This window comes from Zalophus californianus, chromosome 6 (genome assembly GCF_009762305.2).
Source record: "Zalophus californianus isolate mZalCal1 chromosome 6, mZalCal1.pri.v2, whole genome shotgun sequence".
Classification (NCBI taxonomy): domain Eukaryota; kingdom Metazoa; phylum Chordata; class Mammalia; order Carnivora; family Otariidae; genus Zalophus; species Zalophus californianus.
In genome coordinates this window covers 12,663,840-12,678,334 of record NC_045600.1, presented here as the reverse complement: position 1 = coordinate 12,678,334, position 14,495 = coordinate 12,663,840, and the positions used below count along the sequence as shown (strand labels likewise).

The following is a 14,495-nucleotide window of genomic DNA, read 5'->3' as shown; positions in this document are numbered from 1 at the left end:
ACCAACCTAGAATTCCGTGCCCTGTGAAATTATCCTTCAAAAGTGAAAGAGAAAGAAAGAATTTCTCAAACAGGGCATTTGTTGCTAATAGATTGGCCTTGCAGGAAACATTAAAAGAAATTCTTCAGGGAGAAGGATAGGTTAGAAACTCAGATCTACACCAAGAAGGGCATTGGAGAATAAATAAATGAAGGTAAAATAATCTTTATTTTTCTTGTTCTGAATTGATGTAACAGATCACACTTTGTTCAAAATAATAAGAGCAATGACTCTTCAATTAATGCTCATGTATATAAGTGAGGTGGACGACAGCAATCATCCAAGGGATGGGAGGGAAGAATGAGGAATATTTTGTCTAAGGTGTTCTCCCTGTGAAATGGTTGTTTGAACGTGAGCTTGGATTTGTTGTAAATGTATATTGCAAACTCTAGGGCAACCACTAAAAAAAAATTTTTTAAGAGGTATTATTGATATGCTAAGAAATGAGAGAAAATAAAATCCTATGAAGTGCTCAATTAAAACCACAACAGGCAGAAAAAGGGTGGAAGACAAAAATAGGAGGGGAAAAAGAGCTAGGGCAACAAACAGAAAACAGTAAAAATGTGGCAGATATTGCTACAGCCATATCACTAACCACCTTAAATGTCAGTGGTCTAAATACCCCAATTAAAAGGCAGAGATGGTCAGAGTGGATAAAAAAACAAGACCCAACTATAGTCTGTAAGAAACCCACTTTATTTTTTTTTAAAGATTTTATTTATTTATTTGAGAGAGAGAGAATGAGAGAGAGCACGAGAGGGAAGAGGGTCAGAGGGAGAAGCAGACTCCCTGCTGAGCAGGGAGCCCGATGCAGGACTCGATCCCGGGACTCCAGGATCATGACCTGAGCCGAAGGCAGTCGCTTAACCAACTGAGCCACCCAGGCGCCCAGAAACCCACTTTAAATGTAAAGACACACATAGATTAAAAGTGGATGGATGGAGAAAAATATACCAGGCTAACAGTAACCAAAAGAAAGTATACATTGCTATATTAATCTCAGAGCAGACGTCAGAGAAGGGAAAGTTATCAGGGTCAAACGGGGCAGTCCATAACGTAAAGGGGTCAATACTCCAAGAAGATATAACAATCCTTTTTGTTTGCTTGCTTTTGAAGACATAACAATTCTTTTTTTTCAAGTTTTATTTAAGTAATCTCTACACCCAGTGTGGGACTTGAACTCACAACCCCAAGGTCAAGAGTCACATGCTTTTCTGACTGAGCCAGCCAGGAGCCCCAAAGACATAACAATTTTTTAAAAGTTTTTATTTATTCATTTATTTTTAGAGAGACAGTGTGTGTGAGCGTGAGCAAGGGGAGGGGCAGAAGGGGAAGGAGAGAATCCCAAGCAGACTCTGCGGGGCTCAATCCCATGACCCCAAGACCGCCACCCGAGTGAAAACCAAGAGTTGGACACCCAACCAACTGAGCCACCCAGGCACCCCAAGACATAAAATTCTTCATGCATATGCTCCTAAAACAGAGTGTCAAATAGGTGACAAAAACTGGTAGAAGTACAAGGAGAAATGGGTGTATCCACTCTAATATCTATGGAGACTTTAATAGCCCTCTATCAGAAAGGGACAGATCCAGTAGGCAGAAAATTAGTAAGGACTTAGTTGAAATCAGCAACACCATCAACTAACTGGAAATAATTGAGGGGCACCTGGGCGGCTCGGTGGGTTAAGCATCTGACTCTTGACTTCGGCTCAGGTGATGATATCAGGGTCGTGAGATCGAGCCCCGTGTTGGGCTCCATGCTGGGCGTGAAGTCTGCCTAAGATTCTCTCTCCCTCTCCCTCTGCCTGTCCCCCACAACCCCCTCCCGTGGCTCGCATGGTCCTCACCTGCCTCATTCTGATATATGCCTTGTATTTATGTGCCACACACCTTTGTACTCACTGTATGTTTCCATTTTTTTCCTACCTGAAATGCCCCCCCTCTCCACCCTTCCTCTGGCAAATCCTGCCCAGCCTACAAAGCCCATATGAAATGACCCCTTTTCTGTGAATTTTTCCCAAAACAGGCAGGATGAGTGGCCCCTCCTGAGTGCTCCCATCATCCTCTGTGAGCACCTCCCTCCCTCTCGGCTCGTTGGCTGTGCGCACAGTCCCTCTCTCCCCTGGGTTGGAGTTCCTCTTCGTTTTTTAGCTCTGACACCTAGAGTCTAGCAGGTCCTTAATCATTCCTTCTTCAGTTGAATGGAGAACTCAGGCAGGTTTCAGACAAAAGCCAGTGAGGTCGTCCCCAAACTGGGGAATAGGCACCTTGGGGCTGGCTGACTTAGGAGCGTTCTGCAAGCAAGGAAGAGGCGATGCTGCACAGTCAGCTAGCTCCTCGGAGGACCGGCTTCCACGTAGCAAGATGGATCCAGGTCAGCCACGCAGAGAGTTTCTTAATGTTGGAAGCTCTGCAAAGGCTTCCTAGGGGTAGAGCCTAAATCTTCTCCTCTCCCTCTCTCTCTCTCTCTCTTTTTTTTTTTTTTTAGATTTTATTTATTTATTTGACAGAGAGACACAGCGAGAGAGGGAACACAAGCAGGGGGAGTGGGAGAGGGAGAAGCAGGCTTCCCGCTGAGCAGGGAGCCCAGTGCAGGGCTCGATCCCAGGACCCTGGGATCATGACCTGAGCCAAAGGCAGACACTCAATGACTGAACCACCCAGGCGCCCCTAAATCTTCTTCTCTGATGGTCGGTCAGTCAGTTGGTAACAGTACGTAACCCAGTTGGTTTAGAGCAGTGACTCTCAACCTTTAACTTGAATCAGCATCACCTGGAGAGCTTATGTGCTCCCTGTCTTCCTGCCGAGTTTCTGATGAAGTAGGTCTGCACTGGGGCCCAAGAATCTGTTTCTCACAAGTTCTCCGGTGCCATGGGTGCCACTGACCTTGGGGCCATCCTTTGAGATGAGTTCTGCTGCTTAGAGGCAGGGTGATGGATGCCATCACCTTTCCATTTCTATGATAGAATCTTTTTTTGTTCTAGGTGTTTCTAACGGGGGAGGCTATGCCTTGGCCCGTGCACTGTACATCCTAAACTCATGTGAGGTCCACCAACGTTACCTAAGGAAGGCAGTTGGGCCCTCCAGAGTGCCCGGGGAACAGAACTGGACTCAGGCCCTTCCATCCATTGCCAAGGTAACACACCTAGCCGGCCACGCCTGTGTGAGGCCTGTTCCAGGCTATAAGCCAAGGGCTCCTGGCTATAAACTGAGGGTTCCTGGCTATAAACCAAGGGTTCCAGGCTATAAGCTGAGGGTTCCAGGCTATAAACCGAGGGTTCCTGGCTATAAACCGAGGGTTCCTGGCTATAAATGAGGGTTCCAGGCTATAAACCGAGGGTTCCTGGCTATAAACCGAGGGTTCCAGGCTATAAGCCAAGGGTTCCAGGCTATAAACCGAGGGTTCCTGGCTATAAACCGAGGGTTCCAGGCTATAAGCCAAGGGTTCCAGGCTATAAACCGAGGGTTCCAGGCTATAAACCGAGGGTTCCTGGCTATAAACCGAGGGTTCCTGGCTATAAACGAGGGTTCCAGGCTATAAACCGAGGGTTCCAGGCTATAAACCGAGGGTTCCTGGCTATAAACCGAGGGTTCCAGGCTATAAGCCAAGGGTTCCAGGCTATAAACCGAGGGTTCCAGGCTATAAACCGAGGGTTCCTGGCTATAAACCGAGGGTTCCAGGCTATAAGCCGAGGATTCCTGGCTATAAACCGAGGGTTCCAGGCTATATGCCGAGGGTTCCTGGCTATAAACCGAGGGTTCCTGGCTATAAACCGAGGGTTCCAGGCTATAAGCTGAGGGTTCCAGGCTATAAACCGAGGGCCAGCACCACACTGCTGCCTGTCAGCAGCCAGAAGCAGAGCCTGCCTCTGTAGAGGAGCAGAATTTGCCACCACACAATGTGGCTCTTTGGCATGTGAATTATTTTAGGCTGATTATTTTAAAAAAACAGAAGGACTCAATGACTCTGCCATCGCCTCTTTGGGCCTCAGTTCCCACGGCCCCACCCACTGACACTGATTCCAGACTCAAACTCACCTCCTCATCCCCTGCTCCTCCCAGAGCCCGGAGCACCTTCTGGCGGAATTGTCCAGAGTAATTTGGATCATGAGAAATTGGCGCCAAAGCCCTGATTTTATGTCGAAATCCCAGGCCTGAAGTGACTTCCCCGGTGAGCTGCAGCTTCACCTGAGCTTCCCCTTCACCTGAGAGCAGGCGGGAGGCTGACAGGGCTGCAAAGCCTGAGAATCAGTGGAGGGAGCTGGGGTGTGCAGCCTGGAGGGGGGGACGCTGGGGGTCCTGAGGCCTCACACCTGAATGGCGTCCTGGGGGAGGAGACAGACCACGCCCTCGGCCATCTGAGAGACAAAAGCTGGCTGAAGGGCAGAGGTCACAAGAGCAGGCTACGGTTCACCGATTCACTGAAAGGAAGAGCTTGCCTTCTGCAGAGCTGCCCAACGCTGCTGTGAGGAGGAAGCCTCTGACAAAGGCCCAGTCCACGTTGGGGGAGGGGTTCCGTGCTAGGTCAGGCTGGGCCACTGACCCCACGACCACTCCTAAGCAGTTCAGAACAGTCTCCTGCAACTTCCAGCCTCACTTTCCCAGTCTGGTCCCCCAGAGGTCTAGACTGCTAAACGCAAAACCAGGAACCGGGTCTTTTGTGTCTGCTTTTCCAGCAACCGGCAGAGGGAAACAGGGTGCTTGGTAAATTCTTGTAGAATGAATGAATAAATGAATGCACGGGTAGATGGATGGACGCAGTGCCTTCTTAGGGCAGCAGTTCTCCAACTTCAGAATCACCTCGGGGGCATCTTGAACCACAGAGTTGCAAAGCCGACCCCAGGCTTCCTGACTCAGTTGGCCTGAGGTAGCCTGGACAAGCAGCATCTCTGACGCGTTCTGGCTGACCACACTGGGAGACCCTGGATTAGAGGCTTGGTCTGGGGAGATAGAAATGCAGTCTGAGGGCAGGAACGTTCCTGAGCGTTGAGCCTGGACATAGCAGCTTGGATGGGGGGAGTGGTTGTGATGAGTCCCCAGGCAGCCAGTGGCTGAGGCCCAGAGCCCCTCACTTTTGAGAAGCAGGTGCATCTTCTGAGAAGCAGGTGCATCCAGAGCCCTGTCTCTCCCTCTGTTTCTCTGTCTCTTTCTCCCTCCTGCCACCCCGTTTCTCTCCAACACCTCTCTGGATTGATGCTGTGCCCACTTTACAGATGAGGGAGCTGGGATTCCAACAGGGGAGGTGGCTTGCCCAACACACCCAGCTAAGAGGTGGCGCTGGGACCAGAGCCTGGGTCTCTGACTCCATTCTCTGGGCTCTTTCCATGGCTCAGAAGTTTCCCGGTTCCTGGTAATGCCAGGGTGCCATGTGGGGTGGGGGGCACTAGAGCAGCTGAAGTGACATTTTCAGGGGAAATGGTCTGCCCCAGTGGGGCCCAGAGGGCCTTGGGTGCTTTCTTTGCATTTCCTGGATCTGAACTGGAAAAAAAGCCTCAGGGGGCTGCCTCACACATGATTCCTGATTCACACAGACACCAAAGAATGAACCCAGCCAGACAAATTCATACAACCCAAACACTTACCCTCCAGGGATGGAAAATTCTCCTTTCGGGTTTCCACACAGTCCTTCATAAATACATTAATAATGTATCACCCTTGTAAGGAAAATAAAAGGGAACATTTTCAAAGCAAAAGTATAAGCACATGTGTGTTGAGCCACTCCTCCGGGCCAGACCAGCTTTGCTCTGGAAGACAATGAGGGGTCAGACCCAGCCCCTGAGTAGGGAACTCGGGATCCCTTGAGGGATGGAAGATGGAAGGAGCTCGGGATCCCCTTCCATGGAAGATGGAAGGATGGAAGTGTGCAGGGCAAGCTGCCGTGGGGACAGAGAACAGGCCCTTAGCTCACTCCGAGGGCTCAAGAAAGGCTGCCTGGAGGAGAGGGTGCTGGGCTGGGCCTTGGAAGGTGAGTAGGCTCTAAGTAACCAGGTAAGAAAGGGTGGGAACGGCCTCCAGGCAGCAAGACCCACAAAGCAAAGGTGCAGGCACATGAAGAAATGCAGCGTGCAGGAGAAAGAACTGGAATCATCATACTAGGGCTCTGTAGGTCACTCCCTAGGCATCCCTGAGTCATGGAGAAGTGCTGGGCAGAGCTGTGGCCTGAGCGGATGGTGCAGCTTGATTGGCTAGGGGGGTGAGGAATGTTCCTCACCTCTGCTCTGCGAGTTGCTTGTAAGCGGGGCCTCCCGTATTCAGGGGTCTGATCTGACCTTGACTGTAGCAGGTGTGGGCACCATGCGGAGGATCCCAGGGAAGGCGGCCGCCACCATCTAGGGCACATCCTGCCTGCTCTGGGCTTTTGCTGTGCCCAAGAGTTCTGAGGGCATTCCTCAGACCTTGTCAGGGGCTACGAGCTGATTGACGACACCTTATAGGAGGGACTAAGGATGGACGGACGGATGGATGGACGGATAACACAGAGAGGCGGGAACATGGTTTCCTCCTGGGCTCCTGTTCTCTCCCAGCACTCCCATCCCTCTCCACTTCTCTTTCTAGCTTTTAAACACCGAGTTACATAGAATAAAGACGTGCACAAACAGTAGATGAGTTTTTACATATGTACACATCCATGCAGCCAGTGCCGAGGTCATGACACAGAACAGTCCTCACTTCCCAGAAGGCCGCTTTCTCCCGTCCCACTTCGAAGAGCGCCATCACTCTTGATGAATATCAGCCTCCCATGAATATCAGCCTGCCAGGCTCCCCGTGTGAGCCCCGGTGACCACCCTCTACGCTCAGCCTCCAAGCCCAGAAGTCATCTGGGCCTCTTTCCCTGCTCACAATGCACTGGGCCCCAAACCCTGTTCCCTCTGTCTCACTTCAGGCCTCTGTCCCTCCTGTCATGCCACACTGTCTCCGCCTGGCCTGGGTTCATGGCCTCCAGGTGTTCTGCCTCCAGCTTAGTTCTCCTCTCTTTCTGTCACCTCCTCCACTTGGTGGGGTCTCTTGGAAGATGCTGTGGTGGTTCAGTGATTCCTGGAAATTTGCAGGCAGTCCCTGTTGGCGCAGCTCTTCCTCGTGGCTCTTCTAGAGGCTGAGTGCCAGCCCGTTCCTAAGCTGCTGACGGATCCCATGCACTCTGACACCCCAAGGTCCTCCCTGGGGCCCAGAAGGATGGGAATGGTGCCAGCAGGCAGTGTGCTGGGAGGAAACGCTCCCCCACCCCCACTCCCAGGTCCCAGAAGCAGCACTCCCCCGTAAAGATAGGATATGACCCAATGGAGAGAGAAATGGAAGAATAAAACCCAAACAAACATCAGGAAATGGCATTCTGGGCTGGGCAGCCTCTGGGAAGGGGGCTGGTGGACAAAGAGATGCCAGGAAATGCCCTTTGGGTGCAGGCTCTCGGGCCAGCTGAGAATAGAGGCGGTTCCCATGTGACCTTTGCCAGCAAGTTTTCAGTGAGTGCTCCTCCTAGCCCCTGGCTTGGCTCCTTCCGGCTCTTCGGTCACCTGTGGTCCTAGCTGCCCCTCCTCCAGAAAGTCTTCCCTGAGCCACTCTGATAAATGGGGTGGGGGATGCCCCTCCCCTGTGCCGTGCTCGCCACACGCCTGCCTGATCACTCATCTAGACCGCGAACCCCCCAGGGCAGGGACTGCGTCCCACTCACCACTGTATCCCTGGTTCAGGGCCTGGCACGTAGCAGGTGCTCAAGAAAACTTTGATGGGGGGTGGGATGAATGAGCAGGTGCCCGGGGAGGAAGGGGAGAGCCCTTCTCAGACCCATCCTAACCTTCCTGTTGTAGAGTCCTTGGTCTCCTCCACCCATTCCCCCTCCTCTGCTGGTGGAGGAGGAGGAAGAGGAGGTGCAGGACTTCCAACCCTCGGGCACCATCCTCTCTCCTTGTGTCTTCACCTAAGACCCACCTTCCTCAGGGGGGATCAGAACTTTTCAACCAGAGAGAGATGCGTAATGGGCAAGTGGACAAGTAGTTCTTTGGGACCTTACTTTTGAAGGGAAGAGAGGAAGAGAATCGAATCACTTTTTAAAAAAATCAGCAAGTATGTCCAAGGAGAAAAGCCCTGGGCTAGAGGCCAGGGGACCCAGTGCTGCCGATAATAACTTACCTCGTTTCATGAGCACCTACTGTGTGCCAAGGACCACACTAGGTGCTTTATTTGCATTATCTAATTTAATCCTTACAAAAACCCACTCAGGAGACATTATTACTATTAGTATCATCAACATCCCCATTATACAGATGAGGACACTGAGGCACAGAGAGGTTAAAACACCTGCCAGGAAAGACCCACGTCAGAGCTGTCTGATCCCAAACCCTGCCTGCTGGGCCCAGGATCAGGCTGCATTTTGTGCAGGGCTCTGCTCCCTCCAGAGCCTCCCACATCCACACTGGAGGAGAGGACACCTGCAGCAGGAGATGGGACATGGCCCACACTGGCAGATGACCGGAGCTGAGCAGGGGCCAGGTTGCAGGAAGTAGCCCACGCTGTGCCCGCAGAAGTGAATCTTTCGGGTTTTTTGAACGAGCATTAAATGCAGTTTTCCATCAAAACCACATTTAGTTACATGACCATAATTCCCCGAAGAAACACCCCAAACTGTCTGAAGTTGCTGGTTCTGAGGAGTGCGTTTGGGGCAGGCGGGGCATGACGTAGACCACCTATTCTTCATGATGAGTCTCCCAGTGGCATTTGTATGTTTACGCGAAATTTTATTTTTAGGAAAGAGACCATGCCGAGTCAAACACCCTTCCTCCGCTTATAAATGTGTGCATCTCTTTCTTTCCCCTCCCCCTCCACCCCTTCTGTCTCTGTCCTCATTTTTTTTCCAGGAAGAAAAGATGTTGGGCATCCTGGCGCGGCACAAAGTTCGGAGTGGAGTCTCGGGCGTCGTGGGCATGGAGGTGGACAGGCTGCCCTTCCACGGCACCCACGCCCAGACGATCCGGAAGCTGGTGGATGTCGCCACGGTGTGTGTGTGTGACTGTGCTTGTGGACCACATACCAGAGGGCCGTGCCTGGACCTCGGGAGGAGTTCCCCGAGGGCCCCCGGCTTCTTTCCACGACAGCTGTGCACATAAACACTGGCCCCGGGACCCTGCAGGACCACTGCCTGGGACGGGGCCGTGCGGATGATACAGACCAAGGAGAACGTTTCTTTGGGGTTTTTTCTTTTCTTCCTAAGTGCTTAGAGGCTTTGATTTCAACCCTCCTCCTCCTGGTTTCTTCGGGGCACCCACACGGTGAGAGTCGTCTGACCAACCGCGCATGGGGACACCCACAAAAATATTCCTTGCCAGGCAGACAGAAGAGCAGGCACGACCAGGGCCGTGAATAATCCTCCAGGCTAACTAAGAAATAGTAAAATGTACAAATATGTAGTGTCTATTTACGAAGCTCTGGGACTTTACCACCAGCACCAAAATATTTATACCTCTGAAATGCTTTCTTTTTCAAACAACGTTTTGTTTACGTGGGCCTTCAAACCTTACATTTATCACCATCACCTTCTGTCTGGCCCCGCCCCCTCTTCACTCCCACAGGTCCTGACACCCCCCACCCCTAGGAGCCTGACACTTCTCCCACTCCCTCCCCATATGCTCAGCCCCAGCCCAGAGCCGGAGGCTTTGGCCTCCCCATGTAGGAGGGCAGGCACACTCCTGGAGCTTGGGGGTGGGGGGTCTGGATGGTGTTGGGCCCAGGTGGCTTCTGGACAGGATCCTTCTGGACAACAGTAGTCAGCTCGCCCGCATCTCCTTCACGATCTTCCGTGGCACATTTCCCAACAAAATTAGAAGCAGAGTCACTGACCAGATCCCAATTACACCCCTGTATCGAACGAGGACGGTATCCTGTGCTACTTCACGGCTGAGTGATGGCTGACTCATCCAGATGGAAGAGACCGGCTTCCCAGCTGCAGCCCCAGATGCTTACTGGGACTGCTTCTGCTTTGTTTTATTTCCTTAAGCATGTCTACTTCAGTTCTTTAAGGGACATTAGTTGTAAAGCATGGAGCACTTGCTACTCTAAATTGTCTGCTCAACAGTAGAAGTTAAAGCCGAAGTGCAGAGTAAGCAATCAGGGATTCACTACGCCTTGGCATGGCCAAGCCCCTGGCCAGAAGACAGCCGGGGTGGGGACCGTCCAGACCTCCCCTTGTCATTGTGGCCGGAAGTCCCCACCTACAGGTCTGTGCTTCGGCTGGCATGGGCTCAGGGCTGATGTGCTCATTGTGATGAGCCCACGCTCCCTCCATCTGCAGCTCCTCACAGCTCACCGAGTCCCTCCCGGCCCCAAGCTTCATGGGCCGGGGATCCTCCAGTGACAGTTTTGGTCCCTGACTTGCGACTGCAGAGCTCCATGTCCTGCGGGGCCTCTGAGAGCACCCCCTGATATTTTTGAAGTCTCGATGCCTAGGGGAGAGAAAACCTCATGTCGGTAAAGCTGCCATCACTCCTCTGATTCATATTTTGGGGGAAGACACTAATGGGCTTTGGGTTTTGCAATAGTAATAACAGAGTTCTGTTCTGGCGTGGAGCAGTTTAAGGCAGGACTGTGTAATAGGTTATCTGTACTGTGGCCAGAAGTTTATGGGGAGACGAAGTTGTTTGGGAAAGAGACCCGGGTGGAGCCCAGAGAAGGCTGAGAGTGGGGGGGTCCTCACTCTGGAGTGAGGCACCCAAAGGCCCCTCTGCAGGGAGAAATGGTCAAAGGTGCAAGAGAGAGCCAGGAGTAGACCCCTTGGCAGGGTCCAGCCCAGGGACCACTGGAGCTCTGAGCTCCAGGATCCGGTTTTCTTGTGTTTCCATTCTGCAGTAGGATTCCTGGTCAAGTCTTCAGTCAAGTTTTGCTCAAGTTCGTCCTCGTCTCGGCTGTGTCCGCGTCTGGGGTATCACGGTGAGCATGGCTCTGGCCTGGAGAAGCCAGTTACAGCGGGACAAGAGTGTCCTATAGGGAATGGCGGGGCGGCCCAGGGGAAGAGATGGGCTGGGCCACCAGCAGGATGGATTTGTGGGGCAGGTGAACATCTCTGGGCATTTCCAGGAATGTTAGGAGGGCTCCTGGCAAGCTGGGTCTGAGGTGCTCTTTGGGTGTTCAAGGGCAGCCTGGAGATGTTGGGCACACCGAAGAGCACAAGCCCTGTAGACCCTGCAGGAGGTGGGACTCAAAGGCAAGCCAGCCAGCTAATGGGGTCAGGGTTCCTTAAACCCCCCCCCCCCCCGCTGTCCTCTGGTCAAAGGCCATCCCATTGCTCATCTGGGCAAGACATTCCTCTGAATTCATTTCCTGCCCCTCTTTGAGCAGGCCCTGCTGACGGCCAGCCCCAATCCTGGAATAACTTACCCTGGTTAGTAGCAAATTGGTGTCATTAGCGGTATTTGTTCAGAAACTGGACCATCGTTTGGGGGGGAGGGGATATAGCTGGGATAATTCAATGGAGAAAAAATTGGATATCATGACCTCTATGGTACATTCCAGCACTGCGATCTAATGTCTACTCTAGCACTGTCCTGATAGTTGTTGAATTAAAGCAGATGGAATTGAAATCCTACCATTTCTCCTGGTCATTGGGTACCATTGTGACCTCAGGATAACTGCCATCAAAAGCCATTGTCTTGCTAGATGAGTTCCAGGCATGGAGGCTATGGGATCACCAGCTTCAAGAAGCAGGTTTTTCAGAAAAGCACTGAACCAAGCAGACCACCTTCTGGCTCCCTTGGTTATACCATTCAGAGGAAAGCAGCAGATGGGGATGTATTCTGTGCTGGCAATTTCTCCCACCCTTGTCTGGCCAACCCACAGACCAGTGTATATAAACAGGAAGATGAGCCCTCATCTTGCTAAGCAACACTGGTGAGTAAGAAAGGAATCTAGGGGCGCCTGGGTGACTCAGTCGTTAAGCGTCTGCCTTCGGCTCAGGTCACAATCCCAGGGTCCTGGGATCGAGCCCCGCATCGGGCTCCCTGCTCAGCGGGGAGCCTGCTTCTCCCTCTCCCACTCCCCCTGCTTGTGTTCCCTCTCTTGCTGTGTCTCCGTCAAATAAATAAAATCTTAAAAAAAAAAAAAAAAGAAAAAGAAAAAAAAAAGAAAGGAATCTAATGACTCTGTCATCTTCTGTCCAAACCAGATGGGCCTTTTCCTCCATCCATTCTCTCAGGAGAGAAAGGAGTCTTAATCCTCAATGATGTCTTCACTTAATCTGTTTGGAAGAAGGATCAATTCTTGCAGAATTCTTCAGGACTCCAGGAATCTGACCCAGAGAAGGATTAAGTAACCAAAACCAAATCTACGTTTTTAAAATTATGCAGTTGATCTTGAGCAATAAACATGTAGCCTGTCACTGTTGAGAAGATGCTAAAACCTAAAAGGGCTGGCCAACAAATGTAAGCCTCCCCAAAGAAAGCCCAAGCAGTGAGGAGAGCCCCAAGAGATGACTCCAACAGGTCTTTCTACTTTGGCAATCTTCGATAGTGAGGAGGGTGGTCGGTCTGATCAAGCCTTTCCTCACTGTGGGGAACAGACCCTGGAGGGTAGAAGGGATCATGTGTCCAAGGACAGAGTGATAATTCTCCAAATCACAGGGCTGGACTCTGTCCTCAAAAGGGAGGGGGCCAAATTAAGTCCCAGAGTGGATTTGCAACAATGTGCCTAAGAGTTGAAGATACTTTATGAATCTCCAGAGGAGGGAGAGAAGACCCAACTTCACTTGAAGGCTCCATCCTTTTTGGTCACTGCTGGGTGACCAAGGGCAAATACCCTCATTTCTCTGAGCTTTCTCTAAGAAAGCCAATCCTGACTCTGCTGGGTATTTCAAGAGCCCTCTAGATCCCCCTGGTGTTGAAAGATCCTCCTTCCCCATAAGGACTGCAGCACACTCCAGCTGTGGCTGGCTACTTTGCTTTATTTGCAGACTCAAGTTTGCTATATAAATCCATTGCCCAGTCCAACACACACATACTTGGCATAAAAGAGAAGACAATACAAAAATACAACTCTTGATAGTAAAAGGAACCGCCCCCAGCTCATCCCAGTCCATCCCAGCGGAAATGCCCATGTTTAAGGTCAAAATAGGGGGAAATTTGGGGTGAGGAGGCATGGAGGCCTCAACCAGTGCCATCGCCCCAGTAAGATTCTGGGCTGGGACTGGGTAGACTCTTCTTGGCAGTGTGGCCATTTCTGCCACCTTCAGATCCAGTCACTTCCTCCTTCAGAAAGGGGAAGAGAGGCACCCCCAGGTTATGGGAGGCCCTCCACAAGGAGCTACAGTAGGGCTACCCAGTCAAAGCCAAAGCCACTTCCAACCTGGGGTATCTGCCTCTGGGTACCCCTGATTGGAGGGTAAGAGATTCAGGATAAATCTGCCTCTTAGAGAAGGACGGGAGGAGAGGGGAAGAGAGATTGAAGATATTCTCCTTGGCCCTCCTTTTAGCAGATTCCAGAAATGTTCTGTGGATGCCAGCTTGTATCTCCCCATCCCTGGTCCCTCTCAAGGCTTGAGTCCTCCTAGCCCCTTGGGTGTGGGGAGCTTGAATCCAGAACTCTGAGGGAAGTCAGAGCTGGCCCCAGCCCACTGACCAGGAAATCTGAAGGGCTAGCATTTCTGCAAAGGTGGCCAGATCCTCGGAGCAGCAAGAAGTTCTTCTGGTCCTTGGTTGTGTTCACCAGCGTGGAGGCTCAACATGGTTGGGCACAAAGTTGTAGGAGGGATGAGAACCATACCAAGCCTTCTGGGACAGAAGATGATGGCAGAGAGATGGCCGCCAGTACGCTCGGCTACCTGCGGCCCCTGGGGCCCACTATCACTCTCCAGGTGGAGACGTGGGACATCTGGCAAAGGAGCAGTGCTGCAGAACAAAGGGGCGGGACGAGCCCAGGGGCCCCCTCCTCTCCTTGTCCTAGGGGCTATTGAAACCGTTGTGGAGTTTAACCCCAGGCCTTTGGGCTGAGAGATGCTAGAGAAGGTGTCTCTGTTTTGCTTTGTTGTATCTGAGAACACGGAGAGCATGTCATGCTCCTGAGACTGCTAGACACTCCACAGGGTGTGTGGCAGGGGACGGTATGGGGGGGGGGGGGCGGGAAACACCACCAGCACTCACATAACCCCAGCCTCAGTGTCTTGGCACAGAGCTCTCATGGAGACCCTGGCATTTTAACGCACGCACACACACGCGCTCACACACAAGCCCCGGCTTCCGTGCCCGGTGCTTCTGGGCAGATGGAAACAGAAAACTAACTAGGAGGACTCTGTGTGTTGGGAACTCTGTCCTGACACGGAGCTTTCAGTACCGCCTGTTTGAAAGGACACAGACATGGCCCCAGGAAGCCCCGGGGAGGCCTGGGGTTTGTCTTCTATCAGTCCCGGGGCTGGGGGAATCCGCTCAACTCTCCCTCTGAACGTGAGACATGCCTGGAGCTGGGGTCTCTCCTCCTGTCAC

General features: G+C 52.0%; 1 protein-coding gene across 1 annotated transcript in view; it reads left to right on the top strand.

The window, feature by feature from the left end:
• The window catches only part of DGLUCY (D-glutamate cyclase), a 41,822-nt gene extending 30,903 nt beyond the window's left edge, over nucleotides 1–10,919 (top strand). Inside the window, 3 exon segments of the mRNA XM_027570382.1 lie at nucleotides 3,024–3,175; nucleotides 8,892–10,497; nucleotides 10,876–10,919. Coding sequence (XP_027426183.1) covers nucleotides 3,024–3,175; nucleotides 8,892–9,140 — 401 coding nt within the window. The 3' untranslated portion in view covers nucleotides 9,141–10,497; nucleotides 10,876–10,919.
• Nucleotides 10,920–14,495: the final 3,576 nt, after the last annotated feature.